The sequence below is a fragment of the Pseudopodoces humilis genome, chromosome 3 (assembly GCF_049639895.1).
Source record: "Pseudopodoces humilis isolate 2021_Gansu_Grassland_sample_001 chromosome 3, ASM4963989v1, whole genome shotgun sequence".
NCBI lineage: Eukaryota > Metazoa > Chordata > Aves > Passeriformes > Paridae > Pseudopodoces > Pseudopodoces humilis.
In genome coordinates this window covers 81,542,293-81,568,592 of record NC_142202.1, presented here as the reverse complement: position 1 = coordinate 81,568,592, position 26,300 = coordinate 81,542,293, and the positions used below count along the sequence as shown (strand labels likewise).

At 36.6% G+C, this 26,300-nt stretch overlaps 1 protein-coding gene across 2 annotated transcripts in view; it reads left to right on the top strand.

Annotated features, from left to right (window-relative positions):
* The window catches only part of BCKDHB (branched chain keto acid dehydrogenase E1 subunit beta), a 108,182-nt gene that overhangs the window by 49,380 nt on the left and 32,502 nt on the right, over positions 1–26,300 (top strand). For both annotated transcript variants that reach the window (XR_015772272.1, XM_005518161.3), the window contains exon 9: positions 12,749–12,835. Coding sequence is in view for 1 of the 2 variants with exons in the window: in XM_005518161.3 (XP_005518218.2) it covers positions 12,749–12,835 (87 nt within the window). In the remaining variant the exon portion in view is untranslated. The remainder of the gene's footprint in view (positions 1–12,748; positions 12,836–26,300) is intronic.

The following is a 26,300-nucleotide window of genomic DNA, read 5'->3' as shown; positions in this document are numbered from 1 at the left end:
GTTCTTATATTCTCACAGTCTTCTTCTTCACCTACAAATTTAAGAGACATCACTTTTATCTCAATCTTTCTCTTTGGATCAAAGCAGGTATTTTGCTGTGTGACACTCTAACTATTGTTTGTCCTACATGGTTATTTGAATTGTGTTAGAAGCTACTGAGCAATTCAGTGGGGGGAAATGAAAGTATTGTTGTCTTCACCTGTAAAATTTCAGTCTGTTTTACTTGTTTTATTGGTGACCTGTATTATTTTTATTTTTCCTTTTAAGAGCAGAGTTTCTTCTGGCTTTTTTCAAGTTCTCCAAACCTATAGTTAGCTTCAGTAAAATGATTCTGAGGAGGCCTGTTATGTGGGTCATATCTGGCAGGATAGTGTTTTGCTTCTGGAAGAATACTCCAAGATTTGTTCCAGATGGTGTTTTTGTGTGTGTATTGGGGTGTGAGTATGGCAGTGAGTTAGCTGACCCATTCTTAGATCCTTCAGAACAGATGGGGAAGTTCTCTATCTGGTGTTCTTCACAGAAAGTATTGTACAATATTTGGATTAATAGATGAAATTGATAAGGATCTTAAAAATCACTGGATTGTCCATGGGAGGCCTTTAAGAATTTCCCAGGATCCCATCTGTTTTTCAAGAATAAATGAATAGCTGAGGCACTGTTCATCCTCTTGTTTTATTACTTGGCTTCACTGTCTGACTTTTTATGTGACTGTATTTGAGAATCAGAGCACCTGGAAGAGCAAGGGTACTGAGCAGGGAGAATATGGTGGTTGTGAGGAAGGAAGATAAATAAAGCTAGCTAGGTGCTCTTGGTATTTCAGGGGTTTAGGTACCTTCATAGTCCTGGGGTAGATCCCTCTAAGATTTTGGGACTTTAATCATATGGAATTGTGTGTGTTTTTCCTGCCTTTTTGGCTGTAGAAGACTGCAGTCTTTCCTTAAAGGTTATCTTGGAGGAACCTCAGAAACACTCAGACTTAAAAGCTTGGATTTTATTTTCTGAAGAAATGTATTACAGTGAAAAGAATATGTACTGTTACAGCCTGATTATTCCAGGAATTTGAGAGACATATGAAATTTTCAAAACCTGAGAATATTAATAAACAATATGCACATAATTTCTGAAAGGCAAGAGAGGGTCTAGCTAATCTTAAATTTTAATTTATTAATAGACTTACAACATTGAAGGCCTAAAATAAGTGCTGGATTTGAACATGAATATAGAAAAACTGAAGAAGCAAGTTAATTTATAAAGACACTAACTTGTATGTTTAACAATGAAAACTCAGAAAAGGACTTTCTCCAAGGAATGCCAGCTGAATGTGTTTATGCCACACAGACTTTAAGAGCATCTTATAATGTGTCCATGAAGATTTTTGGGATGAAAAGGATCTCTTTGGTGCAGTATTGTTCATCTGTATTTTCTGAGACTTCCTGATTTTGCTCCCATAAACAGGGAATGAAAAGGTATAGAGGGTAAAGGAAGGATAGGTCTATCCACGGTGTTTTATTCACGTTGGTGAAGGTTGGAAGCTGCTGCAAAAGTTCCCATTTTATGAAACCTTTGCTATTAAATTTTAGGTTTTAGGCTATACACAAAGAAGGATTATTTGAATAGATATATTTAATTGTGGTCAAGTAGGCAAATATAGTTCAAAGTATTGAAGAGTTATGAATTACCAGTCCTGTAGATGCATGAATATTTTCCTTAAGTTTAGTTGCCATTATGCTTTAAATGTCTATTTAAGGAATCTGCTCATTGTTATTGCTAGAACACAATGACTGGGAGATCTAGAGGCATTTGGTTAAAATAAGTTTTTTTAATATTCATGCTATATATTTCAGATTGTGTTAGCAGATTGTGTATGAAGTCATCAAGTAAATACACTCTTGCACCAAGTGTATATTAAAATTATTAATTGTCACAGTTAAGGAGAGCTTCCAGTGCCAGAAAGTAAATGAGATGTGGTGGAGGAAAAGAATGCAATAAAATCAGTGTAGTGTATCTGAAGTTACAAGAATGAGCCAGATGAGTTTTATTTTTAAATTTACTTTTGAATTCTGAATCAGTTTTCTTCTCTAACCAATTCAGTCTAGTGTGTATGTAGTAATTTGCCTTAAGGATATCAAAAAGCCATGCTATGGAATTCCAGAAGTACTTTTTCTTTGCCCATCTCTTAATGAAGTTGATTAATGTGTTCTTAAATACTTTTAAGTTAAGCAGGAATATCCACCTGCACAAAACATAAATTTTCTCCACTGTCCCCACAATCTGTGACCATTATTATCACCTGTTGTTTTCTCAGCAATTATCTCTTTTAGGGTACTTAGAATGATGTTAAGAAAGTATTACAAGGGGGTTTGTAGCAGTGCTGCATTACAAGAGTAAGTTTACTGAAAGGCATTGGAGAAGTAGTCACTACTTGATAGAATATTAGTCCTTTTAGTCTTATTTAACCCTCCGGTATTAAAAATTATATCAAGCAGCCCAAACTGTATTGAGATGCACCCTGCTGTGTGTCATACCTCATTTCTCTTTTCCCTGTCTCAGCTATTTAAATTGCAAGTTCTTTGGAGAGGAATTCTCTGCTACTCTTTATATGCTACTCTACACACTGGGCATCTGTCTTTGGTTCATGGCTTTGCAGCAAGCTTATACATTTCTGTGTTGATCATCTCAGTCATGTGCTGACAATGTTGTATAGGATATAAAAGCTAAAATTGCTTTATTATCATCTCTTCATTGCTTCTTAGGATGTTCTGCCTAACCCTGTAGGAACCCCACCTGGTTTTAACTGCAATTTTTAAAATTTTCCATTTTACTTTGCATTATTCCTGTGCTTGTTTTCATTTTTCTTTATCTCTGCTCCACCATCTTTATGCTACAGCATTGTTCTTGGTGCTATGCAGGAAGAATCCACATTAGTATTTCAGAATTATTTTTGGCATTTATAGTGTAAAATGATACATACTGGAATATTAAAATCTTAGTATGTTGAGTCAGTAAATTTTATAGTTGTGCTAACATTTCTCTGCAGGATGTTTCATATGTGTATCCCTGCTGTGGTCACATTAGTTCTTTATGAACTATTTTTGCCATACATAAAACTGGGGGAACAAGCTGTCCTGATCTGGGTTTCAGTACAGAACATCAGCATAACAACAGAAATTCTGCCTCTGCACACCACTGAAAAGAGCCTGGCTCAGTCCTGTTTGCGCCCTCCTTTTGGGTATGTAGATACATGGATGAGGTCCCCTCATCCAGTCCCTTAATTATCTTTGTGGCCCTCGTTGGACTCTCCAGTGTGTCCATGTCTCTCTTTCTGAGGGGCACAGAACTGGATGCAGTGTTCCTCACCAATGCTGAGCAGAGGGGCAGCATCGCCTCCCTTGTCTGGCTGCCAGCACTCCTCCAAATGCAGTCCAGGATACCATTTACCTTTTTTGCTGCAAGGGCACGTGTCTGGCTCATGGTCAGAGTGGTGTCCATCAGGATATCTGTCTCACTTTCCTGCCAGACTGCATTCCAGCTGTGCAGCCCTCAGTGTGCACAGGTGCCTGGAGTTGTTCTTGCCCAAGGACAGGACGTGGTGATTCCCTTTATTCAACTACATGAGGTTCCTGTCAGCCTGTCCAGGTCTCTCCAGACCGCAGCACAGCTCCTTTGGCCCATCAGCTGCTCCTCCCAATTTGGTGTCATCTGCAACTCTACTAAGGGCATACAGTCTACCCCATTATTCAGATGCAACTGCACATTTGTCCAAGAAGAAAACAGTTATTAACATTTTCTAAATAATGATGTAGAATGTAGATCTGAAAATGTGTACTGAGAGATTGCTGGAGTGCTCCCAGCTGTGGGTCAACTTATTGACAGCACCCAGACTGCTCACAGGTACATGTCTTCTGCTTCAGTGAGCACTTGGTTGTCTCTTTGTGATCAAATTTAAGAAAATGTTATGTATTTCATGGAAGAGTTATCAGTAAATGCTTTTAAGCTGTTTTTGGTAAAACTAGTGCTCTTCACCCAGACTGAAAGTTTTGCATGATTTCTGAATGTATTAATGAGATGAAGAAAAGTAAGCATGGCCTTTCTAAGGCTAAATCTGTGATGGCTATTGATCTGTGGACAAGGGATGAACAAGGAATGACACCTTGACTGCAAGAAAGCTTTTAATAGTCTCAGAATACTCCTGTATCCAATGAGCAGCTCTGGTCCAGTGGGCAGCTGGATAGGTAAAATACTGTTTGTGTGTTTGGCATAGTCATGGTTTGTAGGTAGAGAACAGTATTCTACCTGGAAGCCAGTGGCAAGCAAGGACTGCAGGGGTCTGTACTAGGGCCTGTCCTCCCTCCCTTCCTTCATCCATGCTACTGGTAGCATTGTCTCCTGCTTCTGCCTTTGCACTGTCAAAAATATAGCCCAGCTTCTCTCTGCTCCAACTTGTTTGCTTGTTGCTTCCCCTTCCTTTGAGCTCTCATTAGGACTTTCTTCCAGCTATATATTGCTAATACTAAGGAGTTGGTAAAAGAAGCAGCCAGGCAGAAGCACAGTTGGACTAATTGTTTAGGAGAGAACAGATCTAAAGGGGCTATGTTCATGTAAAATGAACTTAAGTTTTGTTTTTTGAAATCAATATTCAAATGCATAGTATTAATTTGCAAAGAGCTGAGTGGACAGTATGGCAGTGGTCTGCAACATGCTGCATTTGGCACATGGTTTGATAATTTATTTGCTGAAGCATTAATCATTTGGTTTCAGGTAAACATCTTATTGGGCAGCAAATACATTCCTAATACTTCCCTTAATTTTCCTAAATTTTTGTCCATTGCAATGATACTTAGAGTTGTAATGCATCATAATTTTAGATGTGTTTATTTTCTCTAATATCTGGTCTTTTACTGTGATTTGAAATCAGTTGGAAAGGAGGTTAGACTAAAAATTTCTGGGATATTGTGTGGTGTTTTTTTTGTTTGGCTTTTATTTTTGGGATAGGGTGTTTGGGTTTTGTTTGTTTTCATCTTTTACTCCAGAGGAAGCAGGTAAAGGTATAGGGACAGTGTCAGAGGAGGGTTGTGTAGCAGGACAGCCTCTCTTACCACTCTTGATATGTGAAAGTCACACACTGCGTTCAGTATTAGTGGACCACTGTTCTCTGTTCTTTCCTTTGTCACAGTTTCCTATTAGTGTTGTCTTTTGTGTTTTGCTTCTCCTTGATAGAAACTAGAGTCAATGTGTCTTCATCTTTGTCCTCTTTGCAGTCTGGGAACCTTAAAGGATCTGCTCGTCATCATTCTTGACATGTTAATTAGTTATCACTAACTATTAGTTTTGGGGAAACTCATTCTGCGCTTCCTGAGCTGGCAGTAGGTCTGGGCCTCTCCCAGCAGCTTTGGCTGTGCCATCTGCAGTCAATGAATTCCAGACTTGTAGGTCAGAAAGCACAGACCTTGGTTGCGTCAGCTGAAAAAGCAGACAGGAGTGGATTAGAAACCTCAGTTTTGGTTAAGTAGTAACAGGAAGACTAAGATCTGTGCCGCACTAATGTGGGTCAGTTAAAATTGGCAACTGTTTAGCTGTTTTTCTCAAGCTAAGAAGGTGATGGACTTGTTCTGCATTCCCTGCTGTTAATCAGCATACTCGTCTATTACAGAATTGCCTGTGTTTTTTCATTTTATTGTTTGAGAAGTTTTGGTTAAAGATTTTTGTCCAATGGCCTTCCTAAGTGATGTGATAAAATTGACTTTTTTTTTTTTTCTTAGTAGATTTATCTTTGACCTTCATAGATTGTTGTTAGTGTTAGGCTAGGATTCTCTGCTATACAATTGCAATACTGTGTTAATGTTTGGTATATTTAACAGAATCTTAACAGAAGGAGGATAAAGCTCCTTGTTACCAGTAGCTGAAAAGTCTCGGTCATGCTTTGGGCTATTGAGATAATGAAATAACGGTTTTTCATGTCATTTGTTTATCTTGGAATTGTCTTGTTTTATTGAAAAATGACTCAATGAGTTTCAGTCAACTTTTGGAAGTGTAGTGTAGACACTATGATAGAGTACATCTCTCATTTTCCTTTTCTGGAAATCTAGTTCTGTTGAAACTCACAGCAAATGATGTTATTTTGTTTTCTTGTTTCATTTTTTCTTCAATGTTAAGAATTATTTTTTTGGTTGGAGCTTTAAAGAGGGCATACTTCTAGTTTTTCCTGCTTCTAGGAGAAGGCACTCTTGAGCAACTAATGGCTATAATTTGCAAACCAGAACATGATAGGAAGCAACAGGGTTTTCTTGTGTCCAGGCTGTGTCTTAGGACACAAACTGTTCCCCTTCCCTTCTATTCCTTCTCTTAGGACTCTAGGAAAAAAAACCATGGTGCATGAGGGTCTGTTTGGTTTTCCAGAGATCTCCAAAATCCAGTGGGATTTGTCCTCTGGAATGTCTGGAAATTGGGGGTGGAATAACTGCATTTGCCAAGACTGTCAGTGTATCACATGCACAAACAATTCATTGTAGTTGGGATGTGTCATCCTGTGAATCTGCATTTGCTAAGTGAATGTAATCCTTGGTGATTTAGCTGGCAGATTATGCTACATATTTCTATGTGGGAAGTGCTGAATAGAAATCTGGGATCTTATTTCTATCCCTATGCTTGTGGTGTTCAGTACCAAGAATGCTGCTATGCAATTTGTTATTGAAACATTAAAGGGAAGGCAGAACTAATGGGTTGGGGAAAGTAGCCTCCCTGAGGTTTTAAGTTTTCCAAGCATAAATTCATTAAAGCTGGTCTAAAAATGAAAAAGGAAAATGTTTTTCAAGACATTGATTGAAACTTTACCAAGTAATTTTTTTAAAGCTTCCAAATTCTGATTTGTTTTCAGTAAAAGCACATATCAATTGATCATTTTCGTACAGTTTTATAATTGCTTCATGCATGCTTAGTACAAAATGGGATACAATAAAAATGTAATTTCAGAACTTTTGCCAGCTTTTAAAAAATTACTGTGGAAAGCTAGTTTTTTGATTATGCAGGAAGCTTTTGTAGTTTCTAAAGAGCACAATCAAATTATGCAAAAATTTAAAGGGGAAAGTGAACATATAAAAAAATTCCTTTTGTGTAAGAGATAGAAGTTTTGTTTTTTTCTGAGAAGAGAATTTTCTTCTTAAAGAAAATAGCCAGCTTGTCATTGTGACAGAATAATAGTTATTTATAAGAAAAGTTTGACTTTGATATTTCTCCAAAGGCAGTGTCTGTGTTAGTGGAGCAGCTGGTTACACTGGGAGTTGTGGTGCTGCTATATGTGGGGAGCAGTAGTGTTAAATGTGGTTTAGCATCAAACTCATTTTGGTTGGCTGCTTTCTCCTGAGTAAGGGCAGAATATGTTACTGGTAGTGTCAGCACTTGGATTTCAAAGTGCTTGGAAGTGCCAGGCTTGTGTTGTTTTCTTCTGTCATCGGTGCCTGTAGGAGAGAACATCCAACACAGTGAAATGAGATTTGAACAGAAAAGTGATTATAGAAACTTTTGGATAGAGCGTCTGGTTGGGGAGGTTGAAAACAATTTGCTCAACTGGTTCACTGTAAAAACACTGGGCTGCATCTCAGAAAACCTTCAGAGTGCACCCTGAAAGAATCTGTTTTGCAAAGGCATTAGAGTTTTTTGACATTTCCGTATCAGAGTGATCATGCTGTTAGTCTTTTGCACTGATGCACTGTCAGTTGTCATTCTTGTGAATGACACCAATGTAAAATAGTCATGACAGTGAAATTGAGGTGGAAAACTATAGTCAATATTGGTTTCTGGCTTTGTTTTGGGGCTAATTTAATAGTTTAAAGCTCTAGGGTCTCTTCTCTAATGACTGGGTGTAGCCAAGGTGACATCAGTGTGCTATAGCCTAGGTCTCTGCTGCCTTCCAGAAGGAGAGAGCACTGCTGAAGCTTTTCTTGTGCAAATCTTGATGTGCCTTCCCTCTCTAAATCTGTCTCTGAAGTGGTGTTTTCTGCTCTGTGCTAACAGTATGGGATAAATCAGATTATCCCTTTCAACTGCCTTTTCCAATAGCCCTCTTGGTGTTGAGATGTCAGGGGTGGGCTGGGAAAAAGAGGTTCTGGGAAGGGTAGGACCTCTCCCTTTTGGAAGCCCAGAGTTGTATCATCTGAACTTGGCTGTGACAGCATGGAGTGACTTAGAGAGCCAGGCTCTCTAAGTGCCTGGATGTTGCCTCTGACTTCCCTTTTCAGTCTGTTACTAAAGATGGCAAAAAAAAAATTAAATCAATTTTAATTTAATTTGAGACGTGATATACATATAGAATCTCTTGGTGCCCTCTGAAATATGTGTGGACTTTAAAGATCAGCAAGCAACAACTTCTAGTTGTAAAGAAGGAATATTTTTATCAGTGCTAATCTCTTAAGTGCTACCTCAGTTTTTGAAGATGTATTTTCAAAAATACTCTTCATGAGCTGCAAAATGTGCATGCATTTCAAAATTTTAATTTTTACTTAGGTAAGAAAAAGTGTAAAGACTATGGTTTTTGGAAGACAGAATGGGGATGTTGAGGAAATAGGGGAGAATCAATCCCTTACAGAAATACAAGTCTTTGGTTGTAAGGGCAGAAAATACATTGTTCTTTTCTCTACCTAATGCAGACTAACAAAACCACTCCATCTGTCCACCTTCAGAAAAGATGGTAAAATGGTAGGATTCTCTGCTGACCAGTTTGCTACCCTGTGCAGATTTAGCTGCTGTTTTCTTTAGTTTTATGCAGTTTTATGCAGTGGTGTTTCCTATGAAGTTTTAAGGTTGGGGACCCTATTACCTGATTTTATTGAGCTACATTTATTTGTATTCTAAATGCTTGTCTGAATATTGGGCTTTGGTTATCCTGGAGGCTGAGTGATCCCCTTGTATAAATTAACAGGGACTAATGTTTTACCATATATTTAAAAAGTGAAATTAATGTCTTATAGAAGAGCAATGATACCTGCAGATAATCATTAACCATGTCTTCTGTACCCTGTAGATCATAGGGAAGCTAGTTTTGAAATTTGAGCTTGAAACTGAGTAACTGTTTTACTTCCAGGAAATAAGGTTTAATTTCCATTTGAAGATATAGAAATTAAATGTTAGCTATTCTAGGACACTATGAATGTATTTACCAGGCTTTGTTCTAAGCTATGTGGACTGAAATATTTTTTTCATGATAACAAATACTTAAAAACTGTGCATACAACATCTGAATCCCATCTGTTGTTATTGTCTGCTGCTATTACTGTATTGTCATATTTAGAAATATGACAATATTAGAAAAAACAATATCATAATTAAAATTAAGAGGACATACAAAGACTGCAATATGTTTGCAATGTGTTTCCTAACTGAAAGTATCTCTTGACCAGGAACTTATTAGTCTGATACTTTATGGATCAGTTTTTCCACAAAAAATCTGTACTAAATCAACTGGGGAGAATGATCTGTAAGTTCAGAGGATATTATCAAGAAAGAAGCAGCTATTCAGAAATAATTAGAAATGCATTATCAACAGTTCAGTGTTGTTTGAGAACATTTAATAGCTGCTCAAAAAAAAAAATTATCATAGTTTGAAAAGTAAGACCGTAGTGAGCTGACTCATAACTGTGTGGCATAGAAAGGCAGTGTTAGTGAATGGAAATAGTAGTCTCAAGGTCCTGCAAAGTTGGATTTTGAACCTGTTTTTTTAATATTTCTATCAAATACATGGAAAACATTATAACTGTTACTGGTAAAAAGTAAGAGCTAAGAAACAGATAAAATAGACAGTTACTGGTAAAGAGAACATAATCTCATTAACTCAGCTAAGCTCAGGCACATGCTTTTCAGCATATCCAAATATAATTTTGTGTCTTGAAATAAGAAAGGCACACTATATTTTCATCTTTATACCAGGATGCCATTATCCTTTAACCTCCTTTCTCACAAGCAGGAAGTTGCACTTATCAGTAAACTCTGGACTTGTTCTGTTATGCTTTGGCCAAAAGGCCTCGCACATCCAAGAGCTGCAGTACTGCAGCTGCATTATCTTTGCATTTGATGGTGTTCCAGAAAAAATCGGGAATGCTGGTTCCAGATGGGTGTGCTTCAAGAAGGACATAGAAAACTGGAGATGATTCCAGGTAGGGCTGTAAGAATGATGAAGGAATTGGAAATGTGCTGTTTGCTGAAAGATTTAGAGCTCAGTCTGCTTAATTTAGCAAAATTGTGGTTAAGACACCATTTGATCGCAGTCTTAGTGTATTCATTTGGGAGCAGAAGTGTCATAATAGATAGTGCCTCCTTCTAGCAAACAGAAATAAAACACAAAACAGCAGCTTTGAAGTTAAGTCAGCCAAATTAGTTTGGAAATAAGGTGCAAAATTGTGACCAGGAAGGGAGATAAAAACTGGGCAACTTACCAATAGGTATGACGCATTTACAAGCACTAGAAGTACCTAAGATTGGATGTGTTCCTGAAAAATTCACCATAGTCTTGGTTGAGTGTTAAAAGCACCAAACCTCTGCATGATTTTGTACCAGGAGTGATATATGTAGTGTGATATAGTAGGGCTGTGGTATTTGTATGCAATGCTTGATGATCACAGCTGCTTGTTCACTCTTAATAAGCTACCACAGACATGGACTTCCTTGAAGCTTGTGGGAATCATATGTACAAACAAGGATTTCTCACACAGTTGAAGCAGGTTATCAAAAAGAGATTATTTTTCCCCTTCCCCCCACCCCCCCTTTTCTTTATTTACATGGATTCGATTTGAGAACAGATGAAATAAAAGTTATTAATTACTTAGTACATATTGGATTCAAGAAACTGGAGATGTGAAAATAATTGGCGACTGAGATATAGTGAAGGAATACATTAAAGGTCCTTTTCTTATTCTTCCCTAAACATTAAATTATCTTATTTGGGGAGATAATTTACTGGACTGATAGATTATTGGTCTGACCCCATGTGAATTTTCCTATATGCTAACAGTGTTTGATTATACTCTATTATCTTCTGAGAAATGAAATCTGTAGCTTAAATTACAGCGTGTAAAGTATCAAAATGTGAACCTCTCAGAACAAGTATATGCAAAATAATCTTTCTTGAAAATAAAGAAGGTTAAAAAAAACCACGGAACAACCGAACTGAACTTTAACATTGATTAGTTGTATCAGTTTTACTATAGCAACTGATTGTATCAGTTTTAATCATATCAGCATACCAACATATCAGCTTAAAACTGGAGCGTACATTTTGTTCTTGGAACTTTAGTTCTGGTGTACTGGGCAGATTTATAATGCAGTTAATACCTCTGTTCCTTTAGATACGAGTTTCCGGTGCTGGAAAAATACCCCAGGAAATTAGCCTGTGTAACGGGATTACTTTCCAATTATTTGCTGAAATTACTTTTTCTGTCTTGTTTAGCTCTGAATGTTTTCAAACCACTTCATAGTACAGTATACGGAACATGTTTGTAGCCTGTGAGTTGCCAGTAAATCTGTGCATGAGCTGCTTAGAGCCACTGATTGAGCCATTGTTAGAAAAGCAAAGAGAATTAGTAAAATACTTGAATGAGAAGAAAGCTGCATAATTAGGGCATTGCTTTTATGTATCCTATTACATAGATAACATGGAGCTGCCTGACTGGAGAGTGTGCTGGTGTAGACATTAAATTGAAGATCACAGTATTCAGAAAGTCTGATCTGATAGCAAGCTGTCTTGGGCTCTTCCACTTGATGAGTAATGTTAGACCAACAGTACACTATGTACTTATCTTAAATGTCAGACTGTAACTGTTCTTGAAAGATTAAGATACAATATAATCTAATTTTTTTTTCCTGATATACCTATCTAGAAGTTTATGAAACTTTTTAATGAGCCTTTTTATTATAATAATTTTAAAATGCATATCATGGAAGCAGAGACTTTGCTGTCATATTTCTTACTAAAGGTATCTAATACTGTTTAAGTCAGGCAATCTGCATAGTTGCAATAAACATTGATATATTTCTGTGTGGTGAAGCTTTATATTTCCCATCAGACTAAAAATATTTTGCTTTCACTGTTGTTTTGCAGTGAACACAGTTTTTGTTTTTTGATCAAAGATACTTAAGTCATCTGTATATATTATGTCATTTATTTAGCTATGAAGTAGATTGCATAAAATCTACTCAAACATTGAAATCTAAAATTAAAAAATGGTACTTCTAATTGCCATGTAAAATTTAAATACGCAGCAGTCATCCACACATTTTCTTGCTAAAATTTTTATTTAGCAATTTTACTTTCTGAATAGCAATGTTTCATGACTTTACATAGGCTCTGTTTTTACAGAGATATCAATGAAGGATTTCTTTGTGTATGTGTATTTTAGTATTTTGAGGACTCAGATTTTCACTGGTTACTTGTTAAAATCCTCATTTTATTTCAGAAATGTTACAGTTTGCATTGATAGGGTAAATTAATATGAAATGGGTTCAAATTTATTCTTGATACTTGCTTAAAATTGAGTGGAAAATGTGAATAATTTTATAGTAAGTATAAAACCATGCTATTAATGACTCAGTTTAGTATTTTAGGATAATTTATTGTTCACTGGAAGTGCAAGTGGGGAAAAGTAGCTATGTTCTAACAAAGCTAACAAAGTCATATATTTCACATATTCCATGAGTAGTAAAAGTAAGAAATCACAAGAGCTGTAATTTGATGACATTTTGGGCGTTTGTTTTTCCTTTTCAGTCAGTGGCAAAGACTGGGCGACTGCTGATTAGCCATGAGGCTCCCTTGACAGGAGGATTTGCATCTGAAATCAGTTCCACAGTTCAGGTACACAGGTTATTTGTTTTTAAGTGTTCTGCATGGATGAATACATGTTACCCTGTAGAAGAAATACTTACCATTACATTAAAAGTTGAGGTTTTATATATATTTTTTTAATTACTCTCTTTTGCAGTTTTGTGGATGCTTGTCTTACTTTATTTGAACAGCTGAGAAATCATGTACCTACTAGGCGCTGTGCATAGTGTCTGCTAAGCTAGAAATTTAACTTCCACTGCAAAACAGGGAGACAGGGAGAGTGTGCACTATGAGATGCAGGGGAAAAATCTTCAGTCTGGTTTTAATGTTCTTTTTTATTTTTCTCATGTGGTTATCCCTTGAGTTTCTTAAAAATGCATTCTAGGAATGTTGAAATCACAGAAAAAGCATTAAGGTCCAGTACAGTAACATAGTGTAGCACACAGTGTTCAGAGACCTCATTAGAAAAGTCTGCAGAAGTTGTTCTTGTATGTTTGTGGTGATGCTCATGCACGTGTTAGCTCGTATGCACAGAACAGCTTGGAAAGGCTGAGATGTACATCAGGATCAGTTACTTCTGGAGCATTAGGTTTCCCAAGTCCTTTTGAGCTTTCTGATGTTGTTTATACCTGTACCTCCTTGGACGTTTTCCCCTTAACTTGATTTCTTTCCTGTGCACATCAGTGGTACTGGTTTGTAGAAACATCCAAATTAAATGTGCCCATCACTATCTGAAGACTCTTTTTTGATTTTTCTAGGATAGTTAAATTATAGGACTAGAGTGAAATGGGATTGTAAAATTCACAAAATATAAGCCATGTAGGCAGTAATTAAAGCTTGGTAATCAGTCTTTTTATGGGGAGGAATAGAGTTTAATTCTGGGAGTGTAACTTTGAATTAAATATGCAGAAGGAATCAGAATACTGCGTTTCTTTATCTTTGTGCTACAGTATTTTAAAGAGTTGTTGTACTAATTTTAATGTAATTATATTAAGGTAAATTAATTTTTTCTACCAAAATGTTTTCTCCATTAAGAAGCAAATATTTGGTTCATGGAGGCCTCATAGCAGCCCTCCAGTATCTGAACGGAGCTTACAAGAAAGCTGGAGAAGGGCACTTCATCAGAAGCTGTAGTGATAAGAAACAGTCATGGATTCAAACTGAACAAAGGGAAATTCATGTTAAATATATGGAAGAAATTCTTTACTGTGAAGGTGGTGAGGTATTGGAACTGGTTTCCCAGAGAAGCTCTGGATGCCCCATCCCTGGAAGTGTTCAAGGCCAGGTTGAATGGAGGAGCTCTAAGCAACCTGGCCTATTATAGGGAGTTGGAGCTAGATGAAGGTCCCTTCCATCCAAACCATTCTGTGATTCCATGATTTTTCATCCTTCAAAATAATCAGCATTTAACCTTTCTTTAGTAGATAGTCTCTGTTTAAACTAGGACTAATAAAGTTACAGGGTACTGTCAGCTGCGAGTGTAGGAAATTAATTTTCTTTATAAATTCTCACAAAAAATGTGAAATAGACTCAATCAAAAGAGCCTGTCTTGTAGCATCTTGTATTATTATCAACAGTTGAGAAAACTATTCTAAGGTGAGCAGCAAAGTCAAAATCTAGCATATAACAAAGGAAAGCATGTGTTGGATTAAAAAGTGAGCTGAAAAAAAATCTTACCAGTAAATATCATTGAAAAAACATGGGATGCCCAACATATTGCTAAAATTACAACATGATTTTTTAATCTTCAGACCTCCACTGAGAATGCTACTCAACTGATTGATCCTTCTTGAGGTGTTGTTTTTCATATCAGGGATATATATGACAAATATCACTTGTTTAGAAAACAAAGTCGAAAATGCTTTACTAAAGGGCAATTTATCTCTGTCAACATTGAAAGAAAATATTTGTTTTATTATAGTTGCTCATAATTTTATATTCATCTTTCTTAGTGAACAAGGTTTTGTATCTTAAGAAAAACTGGTCTGTTACATATGGTCCCTCAGAATAAATTCAAATATAACTCTTCGGCATTGCATTTATCCATGACAGGTTTCTTTTATACGAATTGCCTGACTTGACTCTGTGTTATAACCATATTGTCATTACTCTGTATATCTGTTCTTGAAGATTCTATCATCCATACTAAAGTTTTGATATGAGTACTTCAAAGATTATACTACAAAAGAGATGAAAATAAAAAGCTACAACTTCTTAAAGAACAGTATTGCTTTAGGCATAATAAAGACCTTGCTTATTCAGTTAAAAGTATTGATTTCTTAACAGTCAAGTAAAGTCTGTATATCTGATATCACTGTGCAGTTAAAATTAAAACAAAAAGTGACATTCTCTTTTGCTGGATATAATGCATACTAAGAATGCCAAAAATTGGGGATTGCAGTTGGCTTTAGTTTCTTGTTACACATGGAAGTAATAAGACTTCAATAAAATGTCCAGTTGGATTAGATGGTTAGTTTCCATATTGTTATTCCATCCTTGCTGTGAGGTCTCATCATAGAAATAAGGTGAATAGAAGTACATAGACTATTTTAAAAGTTAGTGGTCACATACACTTCATGGTGATATACAATTCAAGGAAAAGAGTACAAATGGAAATGATGGCTTTCACTCACTATCTATAGGAAAAAATACATTGAATGCTTTTCTTCTTGCATATGAGAGATTGAAAACAGCATTTGGGCATTGTGTTAAATCAGATTTGTTATGTGTTGAGTACAGAATATTTTAAAGGGGCGCATTATTGCACTAAGCGGTCATTTACGCTGCTCAGACATAAAATTAAAAACAAGAAGAGGTGGTGTACTTAAAACTCTACATGATATGACTTTGCCCTTTGCTCCAGTGTTTCATATGTGCTCTCAATGAGTATTCTGAAGTGAGCAATGGATACCAGGACAAATTCAATACAGGTACAGTTAAAAGTCTAAATAGGTTATATTCTGTACAAAAGCTTGCAAAACTGTCATGTTCAGCAGAGAAAGTGTTAAACTTGCATAAAGCACAGTTTGAGAAGCCTTGGGAGAGAAGCCCACTGAGATGTCACTTCCAAAATAATGAAGAATTGTGTGTGGAAATCATCAGTACATTAATAATTTGTAATTCACAGAAACATAAATCCAGTAACTGTGTCCTGTTTAAAAACAAAAATTTAAAAAAAAAGAGGGGAAAAAAAAAAAAGAGAGCGAACCAGGCAGGATGGAGACAGCACAAAGAGTAAAGAACTCTGGATTACTTCACAGGGTTGCTGCCTGCCAGCACTGGGGACTTGTTGTGGGATGCAGGAAGAAGCATTTTGGAATCATAAAAGTCTTGTTGGATGTTTAGTGGAGAAACCAAAACTGGAGAGATGTGAGGGCCAAGGTGGTTTGGGAAGTTACAGGTATGGGAAAACTGAGAGAGAAAGGGATAAAAAGCAAGTTTGTGTTATGGCTTCAGTAATATGGTGGCTGCTATTTTCTGATAGGGCTGAAATAAATGTATGGAAGTAACATATACCCTCTGGCATTGATCCTGCAAATACAGGAAATGTACATCTCAAGAAAATCTTAGTGGTTTTCTACCCATTCTCTGCAAGTAATGGCTAAAATTTTAAAAATAGAAAACTGCTCTAATAATTTTTAATGTTTTCATTTAAGGAATTTCAATTTTCATTTAGGAATTTAAATTTTGTTTACATTGATGCCATTATAGCAGGATACGCCATGAAAATACATGCTGCTATTAAAATAAAAGAAATGCATATGAGTAAAGAAATTTGTTAGCTGACCTGGTAAAAGTCATTGCTGTCTATAAAATAACAAGTCAGCACATTGTTTTTTGTAGGCAGTTGCACAGATGTGTCATTCTTGCAGGAACAGAGCAATTCTGATTTGATTGCAGTTCCTGTCTTTGTAGCACAGTTTCTTTTCTTACTGCCTGGTAAGTACTTTGTCCTTGGGCATCTCTCTGCACAGGGGATGTTGGGTCAGCTACCAAAGAAATGTATGGGTGAACACAGCTCCGTCCTCAGGAGCCCTTCCAGCTCCAGAGTGTTTCTCAGACTTACACAGAAGTATCAGTCTTCCAGAAGACTGGTATCAATCAGAGGATAGGACTCAGAAAATTCAGTGAAATAACCTGTTTCTGAGAGTTGAGTTACGTGATCTTATTTTTTCAAATCTTGCATTCTGTATCTACAAATTGGGTATAACAGTATTTGTCTGTTTGATCAGTAGTGCCTTAGATTTTTTCATCCTGCAGCAAAATAAGGCCTAATCTCCAGTAAGTGGTGTAATTTCCTGCTAGAGTGTGGCATTAAGGGAAACTATTAGATGAGCTGATTTTGTGAGAAGCATTTCAGGAAAAGTGGTTATATCATGAAATACCTTTCAAAGACACAAATTCCAGAGCAGTTCTATCTAAAACAGGTTACCATGGAAAAAAATGTGCCTGAGAAAGTTAAACAACGAGAAAGAGAAATGTAGTGATTTCAGTGGTATGAACATATAAAATAAAATGAACTGGTATTGACTGATATTGAACAGGTTGTTACTGTGCTGAGTAATTATTATTTTGCTGAGTCCTAATGAAAAAAATTCCACCTTCCAATAAAATGCTTTCAGAATGTTTGTCCCAAATACTTCTTCATGCCATTATATTATCTGTCTTTAGAATTTGGCATGTTGAGATATTCCAAACAGTTCTATTTTTCCAGTTTTCCCATGAGTAGAAGCTAAGGTGGGATTTCCCAAGGAAGCTGTAACAGTCCTCTGTGGCTCTCTGTGGTGCTTTGAGGAAGTGAATGCAGTGCAGTACTTAAAAATACCCATGAGACCAGGCTTAAGGTTCAGATCATGCACCTGTGTTCGTACTTAGCGCAAAAGGAACTAATGAATAATTTCGTCTGTGGGATGGGTTTTGAAGTTACGGTGAATAACATCAGATTTTGTGCTGGTGCAACTTAAAATCTTATTTTAATGAACAGGCTGTAAACTGGTATTAAAGTCTGACTTTATTGGAAGCAATGAATCTGGTGTAATTGTTATTAATTTAAAAGTAAGCGTTTTCATTCTCACAAGGTGTGTTGAAGCAAGTTGCCTTTTGAACTGGCCTTTGAGGCGTAATGGAATGTGTATGTGTTAAGAAGCTGGAGGAGCTTGAGGCAGATATTGTTAGAACTACATATGGAAATGAAGGAAATTTTAATTGTTCTCTATTCAGCTGAAGAAATAATAAAAAACCTCAAATATATTTCCCCAAGTTGATCAGAAAAATAATTGAGGCCAGCCTGGACAACTTTTTATAGGACACAGACCTTTTTCACTGAGTACCATTTCATGGAATAGCTAAGGAAAGATGCTCTGGACTAAATGTAACGTTGATGTCCAAGGAAAAGGTTCACTAAAACATGCAGGTACAGCAGTATGTTTGTTCAGCTGATGTAAGAAAATTACTACATTTGAATTGATGTTTTTTAACTTACTTTGACACAATTACAATAGGCAGTAAAATTGGAAGAGATGAAATATTGACACAATGTGGTCCTTCATTTGTCATCCTGTTTAACTTTCACTATCACTCTTTTGGCACATCTAGCAGCAATCACAAACTACGATATAAAAGCCTGGTTTTATAGATCACTCCATCAGTTTCTGTCCGTAGGAGTGTGATCTAGAAAATATTGGTATAGAATATAAAGAAAAGCTAGAATAAATACAGGCAAATAAATTCAAGGTGGTCATAAATTGTTTAGCAATACAAAAAAGAACATGGATTTGAAGGAAAAGAAAATCAAAATACACAGAAATAAGCCATAATGATGAAAACCAGTATGATTCTTTTTTAAGTGAGGGATTGGGAGCAGTAAGGGAAATACCGGCATAAAGTTGCCATTCAGTGACTAGAGACAAAGGTACATGAAAATGTTGTCTGTGTTTGTTAAATGTGACTCTAAACAGTTCAGCAAACTCCCAATTTATGATGCAGGATAAATTAGAAGCAATTTTTGCTATGCAAGTCTCAAGTCTTGCATAGCACTGAATATCACTACATTTTGTTACAAAATGTAGAAAATAAAGGTGAATAGACAAAATGTGACAACCCCAGGGCTTGTCAAGGGAAATGAAGCTTTATTATTCATATATAAAAGAGAAAAGGTTTATGCACTACAAAAAATGTTTGAAAAGTAAGATTCAACAGTGATTCTGGAAAGTTCAGTAAAATCAATATAAAAAAAATCCTCTTTCAGATTAGGAATTTGATATATGAATTTAACGTGAATAGTTTATATTAATTGTCAAGCTAAGAGTTATTCTTTATCTTAAAAGAGCTTTCCAAAGAGCTTGGAAAGCCATAAACATTTAGGTTTGGTTTTTGGTTTTTTTTTGGTTTTTTTTTTTTTTTTTTTTTTTACTTTCTTTTGTAAATAAAAAAGAATAAATTCTGTGCCTTGTACTCCACTGTGTGCCCTGTCCTTGAGCATTGCCCCTCACTGCTATAGTGCCTGCACAGTCCAGTGCTTGTGTGCCCAGCTGTTGGGATTTGGTGGTTGTATTTGTCTGGCAGAGATGGCATTTTTCTGAACCTGTATCACATTTAAAAGAGAGGCAAAATCTAACAAGCAATGCCTGTTCACAGGGTGGTGCCTGGGACTTAGTTCACACTGAATGTTTGAGGCCAAAATTGTTTTGGGTGTTCAACAAACATTATTATATTTTGGCTCACTGCATGGAAGTATCATAATTTTAATTTGTCTCATGTTCCGATACCTGTACCCATACAGATGTCTTGGTTAATATCTAAAAAATGCAGTACAGGATGTGAGAAATTCAGCAAGGATGAAATGGACTCCTAAGACATCTTGTTTGATATGATAATGTCATAAAGTCCAATTTGCCCATGAGACTTTATGCATACTTACTTAATTTTAGTGAACATAAAGAAGAACAAATTCTTCTACAATGAAAACAGCAAATTACTGTAATATGTTATCAGTTCAGCTACAAGGGAGTGTTGTGTTCTCTCTAGGCTGGAATAGATTCAATACTGAGCAGAGAAAAATGATTTCATGAGTTCGATATAGCCAAATATTGAACAGGACACAGCATTCTGTACTGTGCAAATCTCCCAGATATTTTCCTTAAAACAAGCAAACACCCCCCAGGTCCTAAAACAACACTCAGCATTGGAAAATGAAGTGAACAAAAATGGTGGTAGATTTCCATAAAATCAGCCCCAGAATATACTCTGTAAAGGTGTAAGCGTAGAGTGTTTACATGCCCAATCAGTCCAGTCTCTAGACATAACAAATATCAAAAAGTCTTTTCCATCTGCAGCTCAGCTTGAAATCCCTTCAGCTTCTGTGAAGCACTTCATGAAGAGGTCCTCACAAGAGCAGGCACGTGGGCTAAGAGTAGTCCCAGCCATGAGGTTGCTTGTGCACACTCACTCCTTTTGGCTTTGGGCATAGTGTCATTCTATGTGTGAGAGAGGACATGAACCAATATCTTGCCTTCAGGTGGTGTTTCAGTCAGACACTTGAGGCACATCCTTCTGATAGCTAATGATTAAACCATGTTTGAGTCCCATTGGCACTGATTTGGACATGGATTTCTACACTACGTGAGTGTGCCCTGTCTATTTGGCTTTGGGTCTGTTCTGTCTAAAAAATATGGGTTGGAGTAAGCTTTTCTCTTTTTTTTTTTTTTTCTTCAAGGGGCAGAGCCAAAAATGAGACAGGAATGTGACAGTTTCTATGGGCACTGGAAGGAGAGGAGGACAGTAAGCACTGCCTCACTGAAAGTTTTCTGTAGGTCAGAGAACAAGTCCAGCAGTAAGGTTTTGAGGGATGGTTCCCAGTGTATGTGGATAAATGCTCTCTCTTTTGGAGCATGCTGCACATGCTAGCTTTGCTGGTGCAGGACCAGAGTTCACAGATGAAAAGGATGGGTTGGAGGAGAGGTGTGTGCCCATGAACAACTCACCATGGATGGAACAGGGACAGCTCAAGTCAGTGATCAGGCTGACATTTATGGTAGCCAAAGCCCTGCAAGATATAGGCACTGTAAACAAAAGCATTCAACTGAGAAAAGAATATTTTTAAAATTTAGGATTAACTTAAATGCTTTCTATGGAGTTACTTATTTTCAAGTAATGTATTGAACAAAAACTTTTGGCACTGAAACAAAATAACCCTTTCCTGTCCCACTTTAAGCTGCTTTGTCTGTTAGGCAGAGGGCAACATTTCTTCCAGCTGTATCAAACCCTGTTTGTCTTCTCCTGTCAGAACTGGTTTTCCTTGCATCGGTGGCATACAGCAGTGTGCAGCAAAATACTTTTTTTTCAAAAAAATGTAAATTCCTCAAGAGGCACAAGTTTATCCCTGGGCAATAGAAAGGGTAGAGTGGCAGAATATGCTGGAAGTCATTGTGGTTCAGTGAAATCAAAAGTTTTGACTACTGAACAAGTTCAGTGTTTGATTCACCTTAATCACTCGAGTGGAGAGTATAAAGTGTACTCTTAGTGTATCCAATGAGGACATTTTTTCCATGTTCTGATATTTTATTTGGCATGCAAATGTTCATATGCCTGAGGCTGAGCTCCGGCATTATTGTCCTGCTGATACATCCGTGTTCATTCATTGTGATTTATAACTTTGAACAATGTGTTTAGTCTTCCATATGCTAATTCTGAAAAGGTCCAGAAACATGGGCACTGAGGCAGAATTAAAATTTTCTCTTTGCTGCCCCCCTTTTGAATTTTCATTTTCTAGCTATCAGGAATTCTTCTAATGGAACTTTTTTGTGTTTTTACTTACTCTAAGGTAGAGTTTACATTTACAGTTTTAATGCAAACTATTTTGATTAGGATCATGTTGTGATTCTAACATCTACATTTCTGATGGCTCATGAAGCTGATAGAAATGAAATGGTTTTAATCCACATTGTGAGGAGGGAAAAAAAACTCTGAACTGTCCATCCTATGTTTTCTGCTCTGTGATCCAGTGATACCTTCCTCCCCCCCCCCCCCCCCCCCCATACCATATTGTAGTTCAGTAACATCAGCATTTCTAACTGACATGTAAATATAGCTGATGATGGTTTAGGAGAACATCAAAACTGTGAACTTCCCTCTAGCAATTTTGGGTCCCTGTTAAGCCTGTTACTCAGCAGGCCTTTATACTATACCCTGTCAAATCACCGACTTGTTGCTTAATGAAAATTAATATAAATAAAGTTTTTTGAAATTCTGACTCTAGTCTGATAACAGACAATCTGTGACAGGGCTCTAGAATAAGGCAACTCTTCAGAGCAACTACTGATTCAAGGATATTCAACTTTTTTTCTGCCTGAAAACTGAACAATCCTGTATGTAATTTGCTTTATTTTGTTTAGTATTATCTTTAATTCCCAGTAAATTATGAGTTGCTTTAGAAGTGCTAGTAAGTTTTCCTTGCAGTTTATGATAGGGAGCCCAGGAGTCCCCTGTAAAAGTGTAATAATGACCTTTTGTTCAATTTCCAGCGCTTTGGAGCTATAAAAAACTTCTTGAGTGGCTAAAGTCACACAACCTTTGGCATCATTTCTCCAAATGCCTCAGTGGGATGCTAGAATCCTTTACTAGCCATAAGAATAGCAACTTAAAACGTACTAAGGCACCCTGGCAAGGCAGGGTAAAGAAAAATGTGGAGTTTTTAAATTGTACTGTATGTCAGGTTTCCTTCTTTGGGCCATATAATCAGTATTTTGTCTTACTGAAAAAAATATTTTAATGGGTTGGTTTGGGGTTGTAAAGTGCTGATTCATGCAAGTATATTATATTTATTTTCTGGCCTTTCATATTTTAATATGGCTATTAGAAATGATCTGGATAGACTATTAGTATAGAGCAACAGACATAGTTCAGAGGAGCATAATTAGAGAAGAGTGGCCTGTGGCATATAAAAATCTATGCAGAATATGGGAAAATTAGAGAGCAAAACAGAAAAATCTATCTATGTTAATGTCTCAGTGAAGTTTTAAAAATAAAAATGTAAGGAAGTTTGCCTTTTTAATTTTCTTGTATGTTTAATTTAATAAATACATAAAAGGCCTGTAAAACAGTGTGTATTTATTGATATTTTATGTGCGCTCGCAAGATCAAATTATTTTACTTCTGTGGTGAATGTACTTGTAGGAGGGGATGTAAAAAGAGCCTCTTGAGCTCTTCTGAACTTCTGTCCTCTTCCAGAGTACCATGAATTTTATACTGTTGCTGTTGGCCACAGTAAGATTTTTAATATAGAAGAGAAAACGAAGGGTGGAGTTTTACTACCCCAGAGAACTAGTCTAGGAGCTTCTACTACTTCCTTGGGAAGGGAACTGGCTGATCTTCCTGGGGCAGACACAACTTCCCAGTGCCCAGATGTCAAACCTGGCTTAAAGTCTCAAACCTGGATCTACTACAGTAGGGTAAGTTTTGACAGTGCCGAGTATCCATGTTATAGGTAGGCACAGAAGAAATTTTCGAGTAATGTTATTTGTCCAGTAGTCCTTTTGAATGCAAATGAGAACATGTTCATTGCAATCATGTAGGGATCTAGCAGTTATAGTGATGCAATTAAAAAGCTACAAAAGTGATTAAAGCCAGTTAAAAATGCCTGAATAGCAGACATAAGCCCAGAACTAGTTTCCAAGAAAAAAAAGTTGCAGTAAGTTACATGAGAGAAATAACCACACTGGGAGAGAAACTTGTGTGTCCATCTCTTCCTATGGTCTTATCTGTGACAAGATCAATGCTAGAGAAAGCTCTATTCTGTAGTGTAATGCCACTAAAAGAATGAGCTCAGGTACTCCTAGTTGTGTGTATAATTCATATGCTGTATATCAGCAGTGCCTGTGATGCTTTTTGTGGTTGTGCTGTTTGCTATCACAGCTACCACCTTTTGAAAGGCAGCTTTATTGAAAGAGCTATAACAGTACTGGCATCTGCCTGCATCGTGTTGGAAATGTTTACTCTTACCACACTTAACAGTGATCATGGTGAGCAGGAGACAAAGTTCTAGGCACACAAAGCACAAATCCTTCTAATGACACTTATCTCACAAGCTGAAAAGGGTGGTGAAGATCTAATGCTTGTTGTGACTGAGGAGGGAAGGAAGGGCTGCTTCCTCTGTACAAAACACTGAAGTGATAATCTTATGAAAATTCAAAACTGAAAAAGTTTCTCTACAAAGATCCAAATCCATCTCTTATTAATCTGCCTGTATCTACATTAATCTACAGAAGTTTCTAAAGTTTCTGGAAAAGCTGATCTGTGTAGCTGAAGCTGGAATTGTTCCTCAGATACATTAGCTTGGAAATAATATTTTGTTCCCTGTCATCACTGAAGACATGCCTTTTGTCCGTGTTCCAGCAAGTGGTGTGCTCATCACCCAGCTGTGTTTTGCTGAGGCACTAAGCATGCAAAACTGACTAACAGCAACTTAGATGTCTAAGGAGTGCAAATGTCTTCTTGAATAGATATTTGAAGTGCACACAGAAGTGTTTCACTTTTTCCCTATATTTTTTGAAAACATGCCATTTCTCCTGGACATTTCAAAGAAACTGCTGTCTTACATTTGGAATAAAGTATATTAGGAAAGAATATAGATTAAATGTGACCTTCCACTCAAAGCAACATTAAAAAATGCCTGACTCTTTGCCCAGGAGGTGGTAGGCAATACAGGCTGCACAGATTTCAGTCATTATCTGGATACCATATCCCCACATGTTTCTGGCATTATAAACTTGACTCTGAGTTGCCCACAGTGAAAATGTAGGTCCTGGTGATGAAGTCTGTGGAATGAAGATTTCATTCTGAATACCTCTTTTTTAGTATTCCACTTCTTTTGCATGTCAGTTCATGGGGAGGATAGTTTGCCCTAAGAGTCTCCTGTTTTTTTCTTTAACTGATTGCACATATGTACCATTGGAAAGCTCTACTTCTTTAAAGCAATGATTATAGTGCTTTGATTTTTTTTGTACCTTCTTTTGTTCAGCCAACAAGGTTAGTTCTGCTGTGCACTGATGAATAATCTTGCAATAAGTAAGTAGCTGAAAAGTGCCAAGAAAGAATATGCCAAGACTGTATTCCAGTTTTACAGTATTAGGAATAATGTGGATAGATGTCTAAAAAAAGTATGTCACTGTGTGTTCTAGAGAGGAAACATTTCATGGTTTTGCCTAATTTTGCTGTAATTAATTTTGCTTAATTTGGTTGTAACAAAAATTTTGTTCTTTGTAACATTATAACAATCCTATATGGCTTTGTAATTTATGTTGCATGAATATCCAGTACTTATATCAGGAGACCTAAATGAAGCTGTACAGCAGCCAACTGTAAGAGTAAACTTGTAACTTGGACACGCATATTTTAAGCTCTGTTAGTCAAAATGAAGTGCATTTTTTGAGAGAACTCGATGTTCCTCAACACAATGATTCGGTTCAAAATTGCACCCATGCCACATGAAATGGTAAAAGCGGCAGTAAAGAAGGAGTCTTCATTATCCAATGTCCTGCCTTGCTGGAAGTTTTAAAAGGCAATGCAGTACATTTATGGGCATCACACAACCATCTGAAAAATATGCCACAATTATGGTGGCTCTGTCATGGAGAATCAGAAAATGAAATTCTATTATTTTAACCTTTGTTTTTAAAAGCCATTTGTGAGACTCTGTGGTCTTCTGTTTTTCAGTCCTTCTCATACAAGTTTTCTTTTTAGAGGTGTCTGTTTTTTTCCTTTATAAGATACCTGTAGTTAGACTAAGAAGTCTGTATTTGGTTACCTAAATATATGCACTGACATAAATGAAAACAACAAAAACCCCGCAAAAACCTCATCTGTCTTGACACTTAATGAAAGTTCTGCTTGCTTCTTTTTCTCAGAAATTCTCATTCAAGAAAAACTGAGTGATTGAAAAAAGGTTAATCTAATCTACTCTAAAGTAATCTAATTTCCTAGTTCTTCCTTTTAAAGCTGATAGTGCATAAATCATCTGCAGAAGAAATGAGGGAAAAATGTCATAATCACAGTGATACTTCTTAAGAAAGTACTGAAAGAAAAAGGAAAGGTCTGTATCTAAGTTTCCTGTTCAAAGGTGATTGAACCATTGAGATCCACAAGTCATTAGTTAACTTTGGCATAGCTAGCATTTCAAAACTTCTTTGTAAGGAAGCTTTTCTACTTTCTGAGAGAGATCTGATTTTTACACAGCAATTTTACACTCCTAATTGTGTGGCTGAAAAGGTGTTGGGTTTTCTGTCCATATCTGCCCATTTATTTACTGGTTTCAGAACTTCTTTAAATTTAGAGAGTGCTTTAGAAATAAGAAAATATGAAGCTGTGTGGTTTAAAAGGTTCTCTTAAAATGGATTGTAGATTTGAGAGTATCTTATTTCCTGAGGCAGCAGCACTTTCATGTTTAACAGTGACATGTTTGATGGTTTGCAAATTTAAATGATGAAATTTGTCTCCCCAT